The sequence below is a fragment of the Ailuropoda melanoleuca genome, chromosome 10 (assembly GCF_002007445.2).
Source record: "Ailuropoda melanoleuca isolate Jingjing chromosome 10, ASM200744v2, whole genome shotgun sequence".
Taxonomy (NCBI): Eukaryota; Metazoa; Chordata; class Mammalia; order Carnivora; family Ursidae; genus Ailuropoda; species Ailuropoda melanoleuca.
The window spans coordinates 65,142,118-65,160,964 of record NC_048227.1 but is presented as its reverse complement, the minus strand read 5'-3'; the positions used below and the strand labels follow the sequence as shown (position 1 = coordinate 65,160,964).

The 18,847-nt window shown below is 43.2% G+C and overlaps 1 protein-coding gene and 2 pseudogenes across 1 annotated transcript; 2 read left to right on the top strand and 1 right to left on the bottom strand.

The window, feature by feature from the left end:
- Positions 1 to 2,069: 2,069 nt before the first annotated feature.
- CALHM6 (calcium homeostasis modulator family member 6) lies at positions 2,070 to 4,392 on the bottom strand. Its single transcript, XM_019804726.2, is given in 3 exon segments — positions 2,070 to 2,634; positions 3,393 to 3,597; positions 3,599 to 4,392. Coding segments are annotated over 3 exon segments (960 nt in total). The 5' UTR covers positions 3,922 to 4,392; the 3' UTR covers positions 2,070 to 2,202.
- Positions 4,393 to 6,378: 1,986 nt separating this feature from the next.
- Positions 6,379 to 15,212, top strand: LOC109490364 (annotated as a pseudogene).
- A 2,445-nt stretch (positions 15,213 to 17,657) lies between these two features.
- On the top strand, positions 17,658 to 18,838 carry LOC117804217 (annotated as a pseudogene).
- Positions 18,839 to 18,847: the final 9 nt, after the last annotated feature.

Sequence of the window (18,847 nt, the reverse complement as noted above, 5' to 3'; positions counted from 1 at the left end):
AATTTGACAAATTTATATATACTTTATATTTTTACTCTATATGAATGTGTGTATATGTGTATGTGTATTTTTTAACAAAAAAGGGGATCATATCCTACTAATCAGAATACTGTGCAGTATTTTTTATGGGGGAAAGTGTTATATATGGACATAGAACAACAATATTTTATGTGAAAAAGTTGCAGACCCACATTTAGAGTACGATAATATTTGTGTAGACACAGAGTGCATGGCTTCCTCTGGTAAAAATATATTGCAAAAGAGTAAGGTACTTTTTACTTCACACAGCTCTCTACCATTATCATTTTTCCCTTAAGTATATATACTTTAACAATAATTAATACTGTGCAAGAGGAAGTGGGGCATAAGTCAACAAATGGAGACTATACTATTGAAGATGGAAGGACAAATGGCAGACCGGGGTGGAGGGGAATACTGAAAGAGGAGAATATACAAAAGAAATAGGAAAATGAAATGAAGCAAAATAAAAGTAAGCACGCTACGATTTTCAAAATTATTTATTAGGAAATAGAAAGAAACTGGTCATGCAGTTTCTGCCGTCAAGTTTCTTGTAATATAGGGCTCAGCAACAGGATGTTAGTTCTGCTGACTAGTTCTTTTAAATGATCCTGGGCAACAAAGGGCATATAGAGGTCAACACAGAAGTCTGTCGAGAGAGGAAGAAGGGCTAAATATGCCTAGTGCTCAATTCCTTTACAGTTTATAATTTTCATGTGTTCTTTCTAAAAATACACAAAATACCATAGATTTGGGAGATGTTCACAAATGACAATCTAAAGTCCTCTGGTATTGTCAAGCAACAGAAGTTTGTCTACAGATGCCATTGCTGTCAATAAATCTTTGCATCCTCTCCATCAACAAAGCCTGTCATGTCTACGTTCAAAATCTACTTTGAACCTTTCTATTTCTTCTGTTTTCATTGCTATCAACACAATTCAAGTTCACTCCCACCTCTTTTCACTGCAGTGGTCCCCTGATCAGTCTCTCCATTTCCATGTTGGCTCTCCCTCTTCCCCACCATGCTTTTTTCCACAAGAATATCAGAACCAATCTTCCTAAAATGCTCACGGCATGAAAACCAAACTCCTTTGCATGACTTCAAGGAGATGCATGACCTGTCCCTTGCTTTGTCTTTTCCAGTCACCTTTAAGGATTCAAACTGTGCTAACATCTTTCTCACCTTAGTCCTTGCCATGCTGTTCTGTAAACGGAAGTGCTCTGCTATTTTTCAGGTTTCAGTTTCGCACAGATTTCCCCAGTCCCCTCCCACACTCTAAATCAGATCACAGTCTGTATTTCTATATTTATTTGTATGGGTTTTATCAGACTTCCGTACTCTGTCGAAGCTATGTAATGACTGTACAGGGGTTCATAACATTGTCCTCTGTACTTTTGTGCATGTTTGAAATTTCCCATTATAAAATGCTTTGAAAATTTCCCTTTGATCCTGCAAGCGAAAACCAACAGTTTTGCATGCAATTATCCTGGTTTTTCATATTTTGTATTTTTTTATTTTACTTTCCTTTTTGTGATAATTTTTTGGGTTTTTATTTAATAACTGCATTAGAGCCATAAAATGCCTGTATTTTAATGTTCCAAACAATGTGCAATCTGCAAGGCTGGTAATTTGAAATTAACATAGACTAACCTAAAAGAAAGGTCAGAAGTTCATTTTTTTTTTTAAAGATTTTATTTATTTATTCGACAGAGATAGAGACAGCCAGCGAGAGAGGGAACACAAGCAGGGGGAGTGGGAGAGGAAGAAGCAGGCTCATAGCAGAGGAGCCTGATGTGGGGCTTGATCCCATGACGCCGGGATCACGCCCTGAGCCGAAGGCAGACGCTTAACTGCTGTGCCACCCAGGCGCCCCAGAAGTTCATTTTTCTTTCAGTTTTTGCTACTGAAGTCTTATTTGACAGCGTTATTATTCAGTGAAAAAGACCCTAGACTAGGGATATAAAACTTCCGACCTAGGTCCAGTTTGTCACTTTGAGTGAATCATTTGACTTTGCTTCCTTTTTTATAATTAATATAATAAATAGGTAAAGTTCTAAATTTTTTATTTGATTTACAATTGTTTCCACAATTTGATAAATCAAAAAAGGAGCAGTCATAAACAACACCAAAGTTCTTTTTTTTTCTAATGAAGTGAAAACTCAAAAGACCTTTCCCCATATTCATTAATAAGGACATAACTCAGGAGTAATGTTCATGCCAGGTGTATCCACAAAGCCAAGAACAGGAATCACTGTATCTCCTTCGTTAGATCTGATACTATGACTCTTCTCTTTCCTGTTAACATATTTATGCAACATACTGTAGTACTGCTCCTTTGGATTGAAAGTGTATACTGATGAAATTTGCTGCCAGTCTTTAATGGTGGGGGTGTTGTGTTCCTTTGGATGTGAGCCCTCAAAGAAACATTTAATATTCTCTTTTGCCAATTCTGTTGCATGCTCTGTGGCCTGAGTTTTAAGGATCTGCTGCTCCTGTTCCAAATAGATTTTCCAGAATTTCAGCTGCAGGAAACTCACGGGAGATAGGCATTGGGAGACAGACGTAAAAATCAGAAGGAAAATGATGACGACTGCTATCAGGATCCAGCCCAGCACCTGAGGAAAACACAACAAAACAGCAATTTAGTCACATTTTTTATTAAAAAAAAAGTTTAAAATCCTTTTTCCCCCCAGGTTTTTATTTATTTATTTATTTATTTGAGAGAGAAAGGTCACTCCCGAGAGAGAGCAAGAAAGAGAGCGGTCCTCTATCCGAGGACCCTGGGATCATGACCTGAGCCGAAGGCAGACGCTTAAGGGACTGAGCCACCCAGGCGCCCCAAAATTTAACAATCCTTACATAGAGTTTGAACTACTCACAGTGATGATGACGATCAAACAACAGTTTTAGGTCTTAGTCTCTTAAGAGAAAGAAGTGGCAGTAACCTCCCAAGCCCTCGGTAGAACTGCCGGACAAGTCACTTTCCAAGTCATGGCAAGGGCCCAGAAAGGGGCCTAGGTATCGCTCCACTAGAATTCAAAGCGTGGAATTTCGGCAAATCCAATGAAACAAGCATTCATTTTCAAAAACCTCTGAGCTGTATATGCCCAGAAGCAGTGTGGGGTGGTGGCTTTAGAGCCAGGACAACCCATTTTATTCTAACAATTCTGCCTTCTTTTGGCTGGACAAACAACTTGGCCCGGACAAGTGGTATCAAGAGGATCCTGCAGGGCTGGAGGTAAAGCGCCTGGCGCGGTATCCCGCCCGCGCTGTTCGAGTAGGTCTCCTGGGGTCCTGTGTCTGGAGCCAGGGCACCCCGCCTGCACCTCCCCCGGCCCCTCTCCCACCCTCCCGACGGCGGCCAGCGCCTGACCTGCGACTGCGCCTTGAGCTCCTTCAGCAAGGCCTGCGCGTCGGACGCCTGGGCCAGGCCGCAAGGTGCCAGCGGCAGCTGGGCCTCGCAGGTGGGGTCGCGGCCCCGACACAGGCGCCGCGCCAGGGGGCCGGTCCCGGTGGCGGCGCACTCGTAGAAGGCGCCCCCGAGCAGCGCCACGGACACCCAGGTGAGCGGCGCGACCGGCGGCAGCGCTGAGCTGCGCGCACACCACGGCGTCCCGCAGCGCCGCGCCGCAGCTCCTCGAGCGGGCGCCGCGCGCGCAGCAGCCGGTCAGCAGGCGCCAGGTGCGCGCGTTCAGCACGTAGCCCAGCAGGAAGAGCGCCAGCGCGGGCACCAGCAGGAAGACCAGGCCGTAGGGCAGGTTCCAGGTGGCGCTGCAGGGACACTGGAACACCGCGGCGGAGAACACGCGCTCCCCGCCCGCCGTCAGGAGGGTCACCAGGCCGTAGCCCAGCGCGCTGTGATGCTTGAGGTGCAGGTCTAGCACCGACCGAAACTTCTCCATGGGCCTCCTACTGCCGGGGGCGCCGTGGACAGGCCTGGAAGCTTCTGCGTCTTCACCGCCCTGCACCTCCAACGGTTTGGGGAAGCTGAGGTCTAGGGCTTTCCACCCTGCGGGGCAGCAGCTTCGCGGGGCAGCGGCTTCCAGACAGGGGAAAAGGGCTTCTCAGGCCTCCGTGAGCTTTCGCTTTCTTAGTTAGAGTAGACCCACTCTGGGGGACACACCTTTGGGCCTCTCAGGATCACTGGTGACTTCTCTCACAATTCAGGAACTTGATTGAGGATAGGCCCCACTCCGTGGTTACTTTTGTTTACACCCAGCTGACAAGAAACCAGGGGACTTTCCATACCCTTCCTGATTCAGTGCAGCTATCCAATGGAAAGAGTATCAAATTTTACTTGGGTAAACGCGAAACGCCAGATTTTCGCCTATTGCAGCTGCCTTCCTTCCTAAGCCAACTCTCAGACCCAAACGATTACAAAAAAGCTAGTCAGTTACAGGAAACATTACTCAAGGACAAACTTCTGGTTTCTCTTTCATAAGCTAAATCACAACAAAGCCCAGTTCAAGTTCTAGGACCTCCATGACCTTCTGTCCCCTTCCTGTCCCCCTTCTGGACAGAATCACCAGCCACATTCACACTGACTGTTCTCTCCTCTGATCTCCCGGAGACAGGGCTTTAGACTGAACATATTGTACTGGCTTCTGCCTCTTTTATTCCCCCAGGTATGTCCTGACACTGTCAGTACCTGGACGACTATCTGGTTTTTACTCAGTGACCACCCAGTTGTTCAGAGGTGGGTGGAGAGGCAGGGCTGACATGGTTATTCAAAAAACACTAACTGATCCCCAGAAGTTCAATCTGCAGCTACATCAAACTACCATGTTGTCTCCTCCACCTTCACTTTCCTCAAAGCAGCATTGCTCTGACTCAAACTGTAACCACTTCTGCAAATCTGAGCCTTATTCTGTGTGGCTTCAGAGTGAGGTGAGCTGTACTTGAAAGAACATAGGCTTTGGAGGTGCGTCGTGTCTGTGTGTGTGTTTTAGTAAGTTTGCCCTTCTGGGACTCTGCATTCTCATTTGTACAAGCAGGATAATAGTTCTCACTTTTCACAATTATTGAGACAAGTAGATTGAGTAGCGTTTGTACAGCACATTTTCACGTAGGCTGCACCCATTAAATGAATGTTTAATGTGAGGGATTGCCTCTTATCTGCAACATTGGGAATAGACAGCAAATAATTGTGCATGATTGAAGAATCCATATCAATGCTCAGTTTTAGACCGAGGGTTATATCTGGTGACTCAATGATCCTCCACTAAAGAGAACTGGTGTGCCCTTCGTGGTCCACCTCGTTACAAGGACGGTGTCTGGCTATGGGTTTGGGTGGGCAGGTCACAGTGAACTGGTTACTGCCAGCACTCATCCACCAAGTTTGTCTTATTGGCCTGGGAAGAGTAAGTAGGCTACAGAACCACGTGGATCGTTAGAGAAGGGGAAAGAGATGTATTATTCTTTTCTTTTCTTAGTCCAACTTGCCTTCATAGCTGCCTCCCACTCCCAGTGCCTGGCACAAAACCACCATTCTGTAGCATTTTGGTGAAAAGCTCTTCTCTCTGTGTGAGTCCAAACTGTCATGCAGGACAGCTGTGGCCCTCCTCTCTGAGATTAAGCCGGGTATGGCCAGGCTTCCTGTAAACTTGCAGCAAAGTTCCGTATTTGAGGCAGGTCATTTCTGCTTTATTCCTACATCTCAAAAAAAATTTTTTTTCTTCCTTTGTCCCTCAGCTGACTCTGCCCCTCTTACTGCTAGACTCTTCTTTACTCCCACCACACATCTCCTAAAGGTGTTGCCTCCCTGCTCCACGCTTTCTGTATACCATCATGAACAAAATCCCACTGTATCCACAGCCTTTATGCAGATGGCTTTATGCAAATCTCCCTTAACTGTAACCTAACTAAAATGTGCCCTTTGGTCCTCTTGAGTAACACATTTCTCAAAACAAGAAGGAGGGTTGGCTGGCATTCTCCCATTACAATGTCCAAATCCAGGCTTTTCCATTATTGTCTAATAGTTTATTCTCCACTGAGGCTCAAGCTATTCAGCACAACCTCCTCCCCCACCTCACTCCGGCCATCTGTTCATTCCCTTCATTTATTAAGACTTTTGCATCTGGTGATGGCTTTCTTTTTCTCCCTAGCTCCTGTTATTTTATCAAGGATTTGGTTTCAAATATTTTTAGTTACAGAAATGTCCATCTTGTCAGTCTCCTATCCCAGCTAGAGTAATTCATCTGTTAACAGTTTATTAATTAGTTCATTTGTTCAATCAGTCATTCATTTAAATGTTTAATAAGCCCCCAGAATATGATAGGAATCTATAAAGGTGCCTAGTATTATTGGGTACAATAAGGAACAGGACAAACAGATACCTTCCTTTCATTGAGCTTATATTAGTGAGGATAGATAATGAGGAAGAAACTCATCGAGGTTATGAAAATAATTAAAATGGAATCATGTGGCAGAGAGTGTCCTGAGAAAGCCTTTGTAAGGAGAGGACGTTTAAGGATAAATGTGAATGAGCAAGGCTCTGGGGTGCAAGGGAACTTGGCAGTCTGTGGTTGGAAAGCAAGCTGGAGTGATGGAACATTAAAGGTGAGAAGGAAGTTGGCACATCACAAGGGCAGAGATGCAGGTGGAAGGTCAATTTAGGGGCTCTATAGACCAGAGTATGTGGTTTGCCACCCTGCCCCTGAAACTCATTACAGACTGAGCTGCATCCTGACCTAGTATCCTATCAGCTTGTGTCTCCAAACACTAACTCCTGGGGTTGCCACCACTGTGCTTCCCCAATCATGGATCTTCCAGATACCAATGATCACTCTATACTTAGTACAGGTTACCATAATTGTGAGAGTCTGAGTTCTGCCTGCCAGTCTGAGTTTTCTCCCAGGACCAGCAGATGAGTCCAGTACCCAACATCTACTCCTGCCATAGCTGAAGCAGTGGGTGATTCTAGTTCTGATTCTATTGAAGATTGCTCAGCCCTTTATATCCAGCTCTGTGTGGAGAACACATTGCTGAGAAGTTCAGTACTTCGTGGAAATAGAGTAATATACTAATGGTGTGGAGAGGATTCAAGAATTTTTTTCTTGAGAGTAGACTAAATATTTGAAAGAATTTTACACTTTTGAAAATCTATAATTTAACACCAATTTACTTTAGCTTTTAAAAAATGAGTGAGAGATTCTCATGGTAAGCACATTGGAAAACCAATAGCTACAGGTCTTGTTTTGTTTTGTTTTAACTGTAGTACTTTGTTTCTCAGCACTATCATTATCATTGTCAGGAATTGGTTTCAGAAACCTCAAAAAAATTCGTGGAAAAGAAAGGAAGAGAAACTCTTGAAAGAATTTCACACTGTGAATCTAAAAGTTGCTTGTAGTCATCTTCAAGTGAGCTAGTTCTCAAACGTTATTCTCTGTAGTCTTCATGAGAACTCAGACTAATGGTATGAGCCTGCTTGGAATGTGACTTCTAGATTCTAGCAAAGTATCAATCCTGGTCCCGAGACCCACCCGTAAGAATAAAATCAAATCAAAATTCATCTATATTTTGATATCCATGTGCAAGACACAACTTTAGATGCCAAAATTAACAAGTAAATTTAGATCTGACACTCTTAATCTTAGAGAATACCTTTCTGTGCATTATTATTTATGGAAATATATTGTTTATGTTATGCATTTGAAAATCTGAACCTGTTATTATCTTAAGATTTTTGAATGTTTATAAAAGTTCTTCCAATGGAAGTATAAAACAGAAGGAGGGAAAGATCAGACCCTTTCCCTGACACAGGAATGTCATTTGTTAAATGGCAAACCCATGACATTTCAAGTAACGTTTTTACAAATTATTTTTCCCTTTTCTTAGCATGAATTTTCTAAACTTATCATAAAGTTTTAAATATTCAGTGATTTATACACTAAAAAATTATTTTTTTACAGAAGATGATTATTTTAACCCTGAGAACCTAGATGTGGCCTGTCTTTGCTGTCATCACTGTTATCATCATCGTCATCATGATCTCACACCGTAAGTCTATAAAGGTTCTATTTTCCTTCCATGGGTTTTTTTTCCCCTTTTTTGAGAGAGTGCAAGCAGGGCTTGTGGGGAGCAGACGGCGAGAAAGAAAATCATGAGCAGACTCCGTGCTGAGCGTGGAACCCAACATGGGACTCATGAGATCATGACCCAAACCAAAATCAAGAGTCGATGCTCAACTGACTGAGCCACCCAGGTGCCCATTTTTCCATGGCTCTTAAAACCCATGTCTAGCTTCCTTTCCAACCAGGACACAGCAGAATGGCTCCCACAAAGAAGGGTGGCAAGAAGAAGAAGGGTCATTCTGCCATCACCGAGGTGGTGACCAGAGAACACACCATCCACATTCGCAAGTGCATCTATGAGTGGGTTTCAAGAAGTGTACCCCTCGGGCACTCAAAGAGATCCAGAACTTTATCATGAAGGAGATGGGAACTTCAGATGTGCACATTGACACCAGGCTCAACAAAGCTGTTTGGGCCAAAGGAATAAGAATGTTCCATACCATGTATTCCATGTGCAGTTGTCCAGAAAACATAATGAGGATGAAGACTCACCAAACAAGCTCCGTACGTTGGTTACCTATGCACCTGTCACCACTTTCAAAACTACAGCTCATGTGGATGAGAACTAATCGTTTATTGTCAAATAAAGGTATAAAACCAAAAAAAAAGTCTATTAAGAATTTTCGTAAATTATGTTATGTTTTTCCATTGATTCAAATTATTTCGCAGGTGATTTTAATGAATGCTAGAGCTTCATTGTCAATGGCCACTTACTTATACTTTGCTTCATCACAAGTCCAGTTCCCCTGCTGTCAAATTTGGTTTACTAGTTTGTGAACTATGATCAAAGATTTGGACTTCCAAAGATAATAATAATAAATAACAAATAAGATTAAAGGATAAGAATAAAGAAAAAAGTAATTTAATAGGAGGAAATTTGGATTTCTTCAAATTATAAATGACATTATTGCAAAATCTCAAAAATTCACGTTAACTCAATGGAGAACTTAAAATGTTGTGGAAGATCTTCCCCAAAAGAATATTTCACATGAGGGGTGCCTGGCTGATTCAGTTGGTAGAGCATGCGACTCTTGATCTCAGGGTTGTGAGTTCAAGCCCCACAGTGGGTGTAGAGATTACTTAAAAATAAATAAATGAAATCACAAAAAAAGAATATATCACATGAAATATGTTGCATATTTAAAACATTCGCATCTATGCAATGGAAGACAAAGTAGGTGCGTATGATTGAGGTAGATCTGTATGTGCTGGTGTGGGTGAAAAGACAGAGTTGACATGCTAATTGGAAAAGATAAACAAAAACACTGCATGCCGTACATTCGTGTAAGAAAAGAAAAGAAAAAGAAAATGTATGTATGTCCCTTGCTGATGTGTACGATACTCTCTGCAAGATTAAAAAATACTGTCAAATGTTTACCTCTGAGAAGTAAGGGAAAGGGTTGTGAATGAATGCAGGGAGAGAGACTTGTTGCATATCTTTCTTTAGTGTTTGTCTTTTTTTTTTTTAATGTGCATATATGTTCCTTCTACAATTAAAAAATACTGGCATGAAATGTTTTGATCTAATGAAAAATCTCTGAGAAAGAAGTCCGGGAAGAGGCAATTTCACAGGCTCTTCTTTGTCCTTCCTTGTCCGCACACAGAGCTTATAAGGGTTGCTCCCTGAACCTGAACGCCAACAATCCACCTCTTCTTGCCCAAAGTAATAAATCCCAGTGAGAAACTGACTGTGTTTGAAGAATATAGAAGATAAAGAAATGAAGTGTTTGAGAACTGGGGAAGATGGCAAAAAGCAGTAGGAGGAGAAGAGGAAAAGATCAGATGGAAAGGTGGGACTGGGTGGCATTTATCCAAGTCCTGAGGGAAACAAGATGGAAAGACCCTCTGCCTCCTTCAGAGAAGGCTTCAGCTGTGCTCTGTAGGCTCCATGTACCCACTATCGGCACAGAAACAAGGCAGGAGGAAAGGCAGGTGGAGAAGAATGGAGGTGGGTGAGTGATTAGATTGTGGAGCTCTTGAAGGACAGCAGGAAGTTCAGTTTCCAGCAGTTTAGAAACCACCATCTCTTAAGTGTTGCTCCAGACAAGTTTTTCCTGAGCTTCCTGGAGTTACCTCTTTTGGTCTAGCTTCATTAAAAACCACCTATGTATGGGGAAATCCAAAAAGCCAATGCGTTTGGTGAGTTAAGATACTGTTTAATGCAGGCTGGGAACTGCTCCTGACTGAGCAACAGAGTGTTAGGGTAGGGGAAGTGACTCCTAGTAGACAGAATTCCAATTTATCCCAGGATCCCTTTCCTGGGGGACTATTATCAAGTTGCAAGAACAGTAAGAAAAGAAAGGAAATACCTTTAAATAACACTTTAGTTATTATTTTCTTCCCGTAGGAGGAGGGAGTAGGGGCAGATATTAGAAAGTGCTTTAAGAGTCCAGTACTGAATTGAAATGGCTTCTCATCTGTACATATTGACTCCTAATTTTCAGGGCAACTAGAAAACCAGGCCAGAGGGACACTGTTGTCTTCCAGTTGGAGCCTTGGCCTTCTTAGGAACCCCATGCTCTCCTTGCTTCAGCTCTGGGGGCTTGATACTCTGCTCCTTTAGGAAGTAACTCTCCGCTCTTTAGGGCTTGCTTTTCAATGGTGAGCATACAGATCGTCATCTCTGTGTCTGTGTTCTTCTCCTAGGCAACATTTGCATCTTGGCAATGTTTGGATAATTCCATAACACCCTGTCTCCAGGGCATTTTCTGTTCCTTCTTCCTGCTCATTACAGACAGTGATGTGGTCAGAATATGTCTCCCCAAAATTCATATGTGGAAGCTCTAAGCCCCCAAAGTGGTGGTATTAATAAGTGGGGCCATTCTGAGGTGCTTATGTCGTGAGGGTGAAGTCCTCATAAGTGGGATTAGTGCTCTTATAAAAGAGGCTCTGGTGAGATCCCTAGCTCCTGGGGGTGGGAGTCTCCCAGTAGCCATTAAATGCTTCAACACAGTCTTGTGGTCCACCTTACTGCAGGGAGACACGGACATGTCATCTTTCCATTTGCTAGAAGGGTAGGAATGATCATTAGTTCTACTATAGGTCACTCTTTTGTTTCACTCTTCTTCCCACTCCACCTTCTTCCCAAAAGAAACAAACCAGAAGTCCAATCATGGAGCTCCCAGTCCAGAGTCTGGGTAGTGTGTGGCAGTCTCCACATCAGGTCTTCATGTGGCCCATCTTGAGCTACAGAACCATGAACTAGTCATAATAGGTTAATCTGTCCCACACGGGGAGTGCACAGCGGAGGAACAGGGCCAGGACAACTGCAGCAAACACTCCATTCTGAAAGGGAAAAGTGGAAGCTAGCAGCAGGTGCTGATTGACCTGTTATGTTTCTGAAGTTATTCCTGGGCAAACTCCAGAAAGGCCTCTCCCCTGGGCAAGGTGGTTGAAAAATATTCGTTGAATCTCTTGACTCCCACCTCTGGAGGGTCTTCTGTTATCATCCTTGGCCGCATACTCAATGGGTATATGCCCTTCTGGGGGTGGAGCAGTGTTCTTAGTCCATGTGCTATTTGTACAATGTTGGAAGGCCACGAGTCAGTGGGTTTATGATTCCTTTGACAGTAAATGTCTCCCAAAATTATTTAGTAAGAATGTTGTCTCTTATTTCAGTAAACTATATTTGCCGGTACTGTTACAGTTCCTTCTAAAACACTGTTCTCAGATCTACTATATTCTTTTGCTTTCTTGCCGCATTCTCTCTCTCCTCCCTAATTTGTATGTATCTGTCTTTCTCTCTTGCCTGTACAGGTACCCTGAGTAAACATGAGACTATAGTTTTCTGTGGGAAAGCTACACCTTTATTTTTCTCTTTCTGAGGCTCTTTACCAATTGAATGCCTTAATTTTATCTTTGCCCCAAAGTTCCTGAACTTACTCAGAGGTATTACCAATAGGTGTAGAGACCATACTTTTAATTATTTGGCCTTTCCACTGGTTTATTTTAATGGACACTGTCTTCAAGGCTTCCCCAAATTCTCTGTTAGAGTTTGGAGTCTAAAACCTGTCAGGTTTTCCAATTTTGCAAGTCCTCACTTTTCTGAAATATCTCTATTCCTTTTCATTTCTGCTCACAAATCAACCAATTCTTTTTTGAGCTTATAATGTCTTGCCAAAACATAGCTAGGAGCAACCAACACACACTAGAAACATTGTTTTCTAATTTTTTCTCCTCGGGCCACATTTTCTTGAGCTACATAATCTTTCCAAATTAAGGCAGGAGTTAGTTTTGTCAGCAGCCAAATAAGAATTGTGGTCTCTCTAGCCCTCCATTATCAGTTTCCATGCTGCTCACCACGAGACTGCTAAACTAATGCCACATATTTTAGGAAAGGAAGTGAAACTTCCTTAAACCTAATAATAAAACATAGAAAGAGTTATTTCCTCTTGGTTGTTGTCTATAGTTAAAGTAAAAAGAAAAATCCCTCCCTTAATTTATTCCCTTATGTGTGGGTATGGAGAGATAGTGGAGAAATGGGGCAGACGCGGGGAAGATGGGAGATGATTTTTATCATGGAAGTGTCCTGCATCCAATACCAGTATTTGGTCCGAACTAGTCACCAACCTCCACCAGACTGCAAAGGAAGGGGCAGTACGGTCCTCTCCTATGCATTAAAGGCAAAGAGAATTGGGCAAGCGTGAGCCTGTGAAATCTACCATGTGTTGTATGATCAGCTTTTCTAAATTCCCCCATCCACTCCATCTTTTTTAGCCTCCTGTTTGTCTTCTTGTTACCTATGACAGTTTTATAATCTTTTATTTGCTACTTACTATTTTTTCATCTCCCCAACTAGATTATATGTTTCTTGAAGATGAGAATCGTGCTTGATTTAATCCCTTTTTGGTTACACAGGTCTTAGCCTAGTGCCCAGGACAATATAGGTGTTCAATGAGTATCTGTGAGTGTAATGAGTGAATCAGTGAATGAATGAGAATCAGACTTGGATTTTCTCTTCTCTTACTGCAGAGTCAGCAGCATGTCTCCTGTGTTCGGCTCAGAACTTGGACCCTTCTACAGAGATCATGCCTGCCTGAGCATCTTGGATTGCCAGCCTTGTGACAAACAGCAGGTACACCTATCAAGGGAGGAAAAGGGCAACACCATGGAGAAGATAGAGCCATGGGACAGGCTCCAGGTATGGCTGAAGGGCCATCTGGACACCCACTCCCAGTAGCTTGCATCAGAGTGACCCCACCACCGTGGGGGGCGGCGGAGCTGCCGGTGCCGGCAGGGTAGGGACTCTCTCACAACTTCCTCCTTCCTGCCCAGCTCAGCTTGTTTATTCAGCAGACCTATCGGGTATATAGCACTCATCTTCCCCACTACCAGCCCCACTTCTCTACCTTCTTTCCCTACCATACATAACTGAATTTCTCAAGGGAGGGATTTTTCTTTTTACTTTAGCTGTAGACAGCAACCAAAGGCAAATAACTCTTTTTCCATATTTTATTATTAGATTCCTTAAAAAGGTTTCACTTTCTTTCATGGAAGCAGTGAGCCAAGCAGGCATAGGTTTTGTTGACACCTAGTTTCCAGCTTGGCTCTTATGACTCGACTTTGGCACTCCTCCCGACCTCCTCCAGCCTGGCACCTGACTTCCCTTACCCAGTTAACTTAAGTTCAGCTATTAATGACCCTCTTCTGGCTCTCCTCCTAACTTGCTGACTGTTCAGCTAAGTGTCTTTCCCAGGCTCCTCCTCACAACCATTGATACTGGTACTCACTAAAATTCAATCCTTTCCGCACACACTACCTGAATAATCTCCTCTTGGAGCCATCACTGGCTAGATGTGTGACCTTGGGCAAGCTTTCGACCTCCCTGTGCCTTGGTTCTTTCATCTGTAAAATGAAAATAATAGTATTCTATGCCTCCTTGGGTTGTTGTGAAGATTGAATGGGTTGATATATGAAACATTCTTTTTTTTTTAATTTTATTAAGTTTGTTTGTTTTAATTCCAGTGGAGTTAACATACAGTGTTCTGTTAGTTTCAGGCATACAATATAGTGATTTAACAATTCTATACATTGCTCATCCGTGCACTCTTAACCCCCATCACCTATTTCCACCATCCCACCACCCACCTCCCTCCTGGTAAGCCTCAGTTTGTTCTCTATAGTTAAGAGTCTGTTTTTCGGTTTGTCTCTCTCTCTCTCTCTCTTTTCCTTTGGCCATTTGTTTTGTTTCTTAAATATCACGTATGAGTGAAATCATATGGAATTTGTCTTTCTCTGACTTATTTTGCTTAGCAAGCATTATACTGTCTAACTCCATCCACGTTGTTGCAAATGACAAGACAGCATTCTTTTCGATGGCTGAGTAGTATTCCGTTATGTCTGTATACACCACATCTTCTTCATCCGTTCATCCATCAGTGGACACTTGGGCTACTTCCATAGTTTGGCTATTGTAAATAATGCTTCAATGAACAGAAGGATGAATGCACCCTTTCGAATTAGTGTTTTCATATTCTTTGGGTAAATACTTAGTAGTGTGATTCTGGGTCATAGGGTAGCTCTATTTTTAACTTTTTGAGGAACCTCCATACTGTTTTCCACAGTGGCTGCACGAGGTCGCATTCCCACCGACAGTGCATGAGGGCTTCTTTTTCTCCACATCCTCACCAATGCTTGTGTTTCTTGAGACACATGTAACATTCTTAGAGTAGTGCCTGGTACATGGTAAATGCTCAGAAAGTGCCAACAATGACTGTTACTCTCTTTTTGCGGGTCTTTGACAACCAACTGTATGTTACCATTTCCACATCTTCACCTCCAGCCCCTCCCCTCCTAAGTTCTCAAGAGGCATTTCTGATTGCCTAGCAGACATTTCTGCTTATACGTCCAGCAGTCACCTCAAACCCAAAATAGAACTCATTTTCCCCCCTAAAACCTGCTCCTCCTCCAGAATTTTGCTATCACTTAAGGCTCTCAGTCTTTTAAGCTAGAAAACTCAGGGTCACCTGTGGGTGCCATTCCATTTCCTGCACAGCTCCACGCTGCCTTGGGACCATCCTTCTGATCGGACCTCTTCTCCACCCTCCTTGACAGTGGAACAGACCATTATGATCTCATTCCCCGCTGGTGGATGCCACACAGTCCCATCAGAGTTAACTTCCTGGAAGAAACCGGAATAGGCTGGAGAAACTGTTCTGCACATGCGAGTAGGATACAAAGTACAAAAGCTCATAGCAATATTGTTTGTGTTGGGAAAGAACTGGTTTTAGAAAGTCAAAGAACAAATATCCGACAACATCATGCAAGAGAAATTACAAAATATTCAGACAGGAGAATGCTGTTCAGCAGTTTAAGTAAATAAATGGCTGCGACGGCAACAGCCAACAAGGACGATGTTACAAACATGATGTGGAGCAGTGACGCTCAAAGACAAAGAGAATTTTAAGTGTTATTCCATTTATAAAAACTTCACAAGCAGTTAAAATGAAATGTTATTTTCTGAGGAAGTATATACAAGTCACAGAACAGTAAAGAAAAGCAAAGTAGTGAGGAAGAATCACAAAGACAGTGGTTATCGTCTTTAGGACTTGAATGGGATTACGATGGGGGTAGAAAGAAGGACCGGGTGTTCACAATGTTCTATTTCTATATTACGGTGCGAGGTACCAAAGTGTTTGCTTCATAACTATGCTTTATACAGTATATTTGTTTTAGTAGTTTTCTGACTGTGGGTTATATTTCTCAACTCAAAAGGCAGAAAAAGAAAGAAATCCAATCACATTATTTTGCAGTTGGAAACCCCCAGCACTCCCATCGTCAAGAGGACAAGTTCCATATTCCCTGTGTGGACAGAGAAGCTTTTCCCAGTCCTGCTCCAGCCACCTCTGTCCACTCCATCCCATGCACCCCAGCTTCCAACAGCACTGACCCCCTGCATTACCCATACGCATGTATCAGCGTGCTCTTCGATTGGGTGCCTTTTCAGCTGCTCTGACTGCTGCTCTGAATGATGTTTCTCCGTTCTTCACCCTTTAATCCTTTGTGCAAAGTCATCTCTTTCCTGAAGCTGTCCTCGCAACCCTGAGCAGAGTTAGTGGTCTGTTTCCTTGCTCCCACACTATTAAAAAAGTTGATAACTGTGCAGTAGTTCTCAAGGTACCTATTGCAACATTCCTTTCCGAAATCCGGTCTCTCCTACTAATCGGGGAGCTCCCAGAGGGCCAGGACCTCTTCGTAGTCATCACAGTGTCACTCGGCAAAGTCAGTCATTCCCCGTCCACAGCTCTTCTCACTCCTGAAGTAGCCCTCACCACGCTGCGTGTTAGCTTTCTCTCCTTACAGAGCTGTCTCAATGGATGTCGTGCAGTTTTGTGAGAATTGAAGTGAGGTGGTGTGAAGAACTCAACACAGTTTCACAGGGACATTTTCTGAAAGGTTTCTTAGCGGTGGTGACTCCGACAGGTGCTAGAGGGCGCTAACTCACTGTCGTAATAGGCTCTTGGGCTCTCCGGGGTGTTAATGCTTGACTCGGTCATCTAACAGAGAACCAAAGAAAATTTAGTAAACAAATTATCAGCCATCTTTATTCAGTGAAATAAATGAATATAGTTCCAGAATTTAAGTCTGCCTCTTACTAGAAATTATTTGGGGGCAGAACAATCCAACAGCTGGGCTGATGACATCATAAACTTGTTTTCGTCCCTGTTTGTTTATTCCCCAACCTCGGGTTGGTCCAGCTTACAGTGGACATGTCAAAGCAGGCAACGCTGATTTTGGTGATGCCTGCATCTGCACTGAAGCGAGAAATACCAAGCAAGGTGTTTCCTCAACTGTGAAACAAGAGGCTTGGGCTAGATCATCTTCAGGGTCCCTTTCAACTCTATCAAGCTGTAATACACAATTCTAGTTCTAGAATGAAACTAGCGTGATCTTCGAAAATATAAACATTCAACCAAAAAGTGACAAAAGTTAATCAAAAGTGAAAAATCATTGTTTAAATCTTCCAAACTGGAAGACAAAACAAAACAACAGTTCTATTGCTTCTTCCATAGAATGCTAGTGTTTAAAAAGCAGTTTGAGTGACAAGTGATTGGCTATCTGAAAGATGAATTGATTGTGAAATATTTTTTAGCCTCTTTTATATCTCCACACCCAGAATTAGTTATTTCAGACGAACCTCTGTCTTCTTTAAGAGAGGGTGATAAAGTAGGCTTATTTCATAAAAAGTATTAGCCAGCCAATTGAAAGCACTGTAGGTTTACAATGACTTCATTCATTTCAACTACCTGAAAAACCACAAACATTCATGAATAAGAGCAAAGTCCACATAATAACACTAAGAGATGAATGTGAAGAAATTAGTAAATAATTTGCTTTTATGTTTATGAAGCATTTCTACTTTATAAGAATCAAAGTGACTCACTGTTTGGGTATAAGATGAGACCAGAAACAAAACGCAGAAGTCTGATTTTGCACTGATGGTATTTCTCATGCTCTCTGTAAGCCGTGCTCCGGGATCTTAAACTGTGACAAGTAGTTGTAATTTCTAAAACATGGGGATGTCTTTTAGAGGAGGCAGGCTGCGACCCAAGCAGATAACACAATAAAAATACGGCTTCAGCGGGCAACGTGGTACACGTTCAGAAGGGCATTTGTTACAGAGGGAAAAGTGTAGGGGAAAGAGAGCTGCGGCAGAAGACAGGAATGAGCCCAAGATTGAGCCAGACACCAAGAAGAGTAAGACAGGAGCAAAGAGAAATGGAAAAGAGGCAGCAGGAGAGCCGCCAGTTCTGTCTAAGGACCCCTCACCCCCAGATCAGAAAACCTCACCCAGTGGTAAATCAGCCATACTCCAGAGCTGCTCCTGGAATGTGGATGGGCTTGGAGCCTGGATTAAGGAGGAGGGTTTAGATTGGGTATAGGAAGAAGCCCCAGATATCCTGTGCCCTCAAAGAGACCGAAAGTTCAGAGAACAAACTCTGCTGCCTGAACTATCCCATCAGAACTGGTGAACGCCATCAGACAGGGAAGGTACAGGGTGTGGGCCTGCTCTCCCACCCACGCCCACTCGGAGTCTCCTACGGCCCTCGTGATCAGAAACATGATCAGCAAGACCGAGTGACTGTGGCTGAATTCGACACATTTGTTCTGGGAACAGCCTACGTACCCAGAGCAGGTAGAGGTCTGGTGTGCCTGGAGTCCCGGCAGCTCCGGGATGAAGCCTTTTGCAAGTTCCTGAAGGGCTTGGCCCCCTGCAAGCCCCTTGTGCTACGTGGGGACCTCAATGTGGCTCATGAAGAAATCTACCTTCCCTACTCCAAGGGAAACAAAAAGAATGCTGGCTTCGCTCCGCAAGAGCGTCAAGGCTTTGGGGAATTGCTGAGGCCGTGCCACTGGCTGACGGTTTGGGGCACGTCTACCCCAACACGGCCTATGCCTGTACCTTTTGGGCTTACGTGATGAATGCTCGATCCGAAAATGTTGGTTGGCACCGTGATTACTCTCTTATCTTGCGCTTTGTGACAGCAGGATCTGTTCCAGGGCCCTGGGCAGTGGCCACTGTCCTATCACCCTAAACCTAGCATTGTACCACCTCCCCTAAATTACTTTAAGCCTGGGAAATAAGCCCCACAAGCTACCTTTAAAACGTAACACCACCCCCTCAACTTTTTAAAAAACTGCTCTCTGGAGAAATCTGCGCTGTATTTCCGGTCTACAAATGTGAATCCTTCAATCAGGCTTCTAGTAACACTTAGGTTTCCTTTAAACCCCAAATTTTCTCTCTCTCTTTTTTGTG